Source organism: Miscanthus floridulus, chromosome 13 (assembly GCF_019320115.1).
Source record: "Miscanthus floridulus cultivar M001 chromosome 13, ASM1932011v1, whole genome shotgun sequence".
In the NCBI taxonomy this organism is placed as follows: domain Eukaryota; kingdom Viridiplantae; phylum Streptophyta; class Magnoliopsida; order Poales; family Poaceae; genus Miscanthus; species Miscanthus floridulus.
The window spans coordinates 66,218,165-66,220,919 of NC_089592.1; the positions used below are offsets into that span (position 1 = coordinate 66,218,165).

The 2,755-nt window shown below is 43.7% G+C and overlaps 1 protein-coding gene across 1 annotated transcript; it reads left to right on the forward strand.

Annotated features, from left to right (window-relative positions):
- The first annotated feature begins 237 nt into the window (after positions 1–237).
- Positions 238–938, forward strand: LOC136502127 (auxin-responsive protein SAUR76-like). The gene has a single exon (XM_066497599.1). The coding sequence runs from the start codon at positions 335–337 to the stop codon at positions 725–727; it is 393 nt and encodes a 130-aa protein (XP_066353696.1). The 5' UTR covers positions 238–334; the 3' UTR covers positions 728–938.
- The last annotated feature ends 1,817 nt before the right edge of the window (positions 939–2,755 follow it).

Below are 2,755 nucleotides of genomic sequence, written 5' to 3' on the forward strand. Positions count from 1 at the left end.
GTTACCTCCACGTGTGTCTCGAGCCCAAGAGCTCGGCGCCAGAGACGCTGGCGCCGAGACGTGTGGCGCCAAGTTAAGTGTTCAGATTCTGAAATCTTTCCACCAGAAACGTATTTATGAAAAACTAAAAAAAAGATTAAAAAATAAAAAAAAAATTCGGTCCCTCTTCGGCTCCTCCCGATTATATATGCAGCCAGCAGGTTCGTCGCCTCCCCTGCCTTCGTCGTTATCGTTAGCATCACCACCGTCTTCCTCAACTCTCCCCCTCTCCCTCCGCTCCATTGGCAGCGTCCAACGAAGAAAGAGGCAGCCGAGCCGCCGAGCGAGCGTGGCAATGGCGAAGGGCGGGCTGACCAAGCTCCGGTGCATCATCAAGAGGTGGCACTCGTCCAGCCGCATCGGCGCCCGCGCGCCGTCGCCCGGCCCCGGCGGCGAGGACGACGGCGGCGCGTCGTTCCACGGCGCGGACGAGGTGCCCAAGGGCCTGCACCCGGTGTATGTCGGCAGGTCGCGCCGCCGGTACCTCATCGCCCAGGAGCTGGTGAACCACCCGCTGTTCCAGACGCTCGTCGACCGCACCGGCGGCGGCGGCGACGCCGGGGGAGCAGCGGGTACCACCGTCGTCGGCTGCGAGGTCGTGCTGTTCGAGCACCTGCTGTGGATGCTGGAGAACACGGACCCGCAGCCGGAGTCCCTCGACGAGCTCGTCGACTACTACGCGTGCTGAGACAGAGACACAGACAGAGCCTCACCCCGCGCCGGCGCCGCCGCCCGGCCCGACGGAGTTGGGTGCTAGTTCAGCTGATGTATCAATTTGTTCGGCATCCGTGTGTGTATTCTGTATTGTGTAGGGTAGAGTTGTGATAAATGGCAGATGCGGAGGGTGAATTGAAGCGCCGGATTGATTCGCTTCAGCTAATCGGCCCTGTTCGCTTATTGATTTATGCTAGAGTTTATTAGTCAGTTAATAGTATTTTTTTCTCATAATAAATCAGCACTAGTCGTGTTTATCGGTCAAAAACCCACCAGCGAACAAGTCGATGTATCCTTGTGTCGATTCTAAATCGCTAATGCAGAAGAATTTGCGAGTAATCGTCAAAAATTTACTGCTGCAACTACAACTTCGCTGCTGGCTGCTGGCAGATTCATCAGCAAGTATCATGATCTCCTTCTGCCTCCGTCCGACTCAAAATACATGCTCTCCAACGCAAGATCGTGCCGGTTAAACTCTTTACATGGATTGATTATTAAATTTTACTATAGGAAATTACATGGATATGTAATGCATGTAGTAAGCTCACTTTACGGCTTTGACAGCTGGCGGTGGATATCATCTTGATGCTCGCCATTTCTGCCCATCTCTGTTTGTTCTCTGTTTTTCTTTTTGAAATTCTAGGTGGAATTTTATTGGGGACAACGCGAGTTATTTTCGAAATATTTGTTGAAAGGTTATTTTGAGAATTATGGATAAAATGTTTTTATTGCAAATATTATAAAAAAATATTTAGTGAAAAGTTTCTAAATCGTTATAAAGGTGGTTGATTTAGTTCTTAAGCTTTTTTGTTTGTGTGCAAAAAGGAAAGAACAGCCGAAGTGCAAACAGGGACTCCGGGAGTACCTAGCTACCGAGAACAACGATGACCACCAAATGTGTATTTTTTTATTTAAAAATATTATTTTCAAAAAATCCATCCTAAAAATATATCTTTAGATCTAACGTTTTTTCTCGTGTCCGTGTGCCACAACAATACCCGCCGCGCCACGTGCATTGGAGCGACAAATCTGCCAGCAAGTAAGATGTACTAACAATGATAGCTCTTGTCACACCAACCTCAACTCCCATTTGTCGTGTCACACACTTTGGCGTGGCAGCGCTATTGTCGCCTCTTCCTTATAGCGTTTTCTTCCTTCTAAATAAATTAGTAGTTAAACTCTACATTGTACGAAACTTGTGTGTTTAATATAGTGTTAGCAATGCCAAGTGCTATATGTTATGAAAAATCTAATTCCAAAGTAGCCTACTGTATATATTATTTGCTACAACGGGTCATTTGGCTTTGGAAAATTTAGAAACTTTCTGCATTTTCAAACCACCAATAAAATATAATAATTACTCAACTTTAATAAAAAAAACTAAGTGAGATGAAGAGTATGAAATATACATATATTTTTCTAACATATACAATACCAACTTGCATAGGAATATTCCATTCCCAAGATGGTTTGTTTGGGAAATTAGTGCCCTAACCGACTCTGACTTCTTTGGATGTGACATCAAACTTGTGTAATACCAATTCTTCTATTAATTAACTTTATATTCATATTACTACCTCCGTTGCAAATTATGAGCCGCTTTGTTTTTTTTTTTTTTCATCCATGTATCTAGACAGGAACAACAAGATGAAACATATTCACCTCATATGTATTAGGCGTCCTCCCTGCTAGTCTGTGACGTCGACCATATTCTAAGCATAAAGAGTCGATCTCCCTTGTTGATGTCAGTGTGAAGTTTTTATTGTAGTACTGTGTGAGTATAGAGTCCATAAAATAAGTGGTATCAACAAGTTTGGTGAATCTAAAGGTTAAGGCACCAATTTCTCAACACTTGGCACATTTGGTTAAGTTAGAGTCTAATGTATATTTCTTATTTTTTTATCTATATGTAGGTTTTTTTTTACCAAAACCTACAGAGATAAAAAAATAAGAAATATACAACGTCTCTACAGAGATAAAAAAAACACAGTTGAAAAAAAAG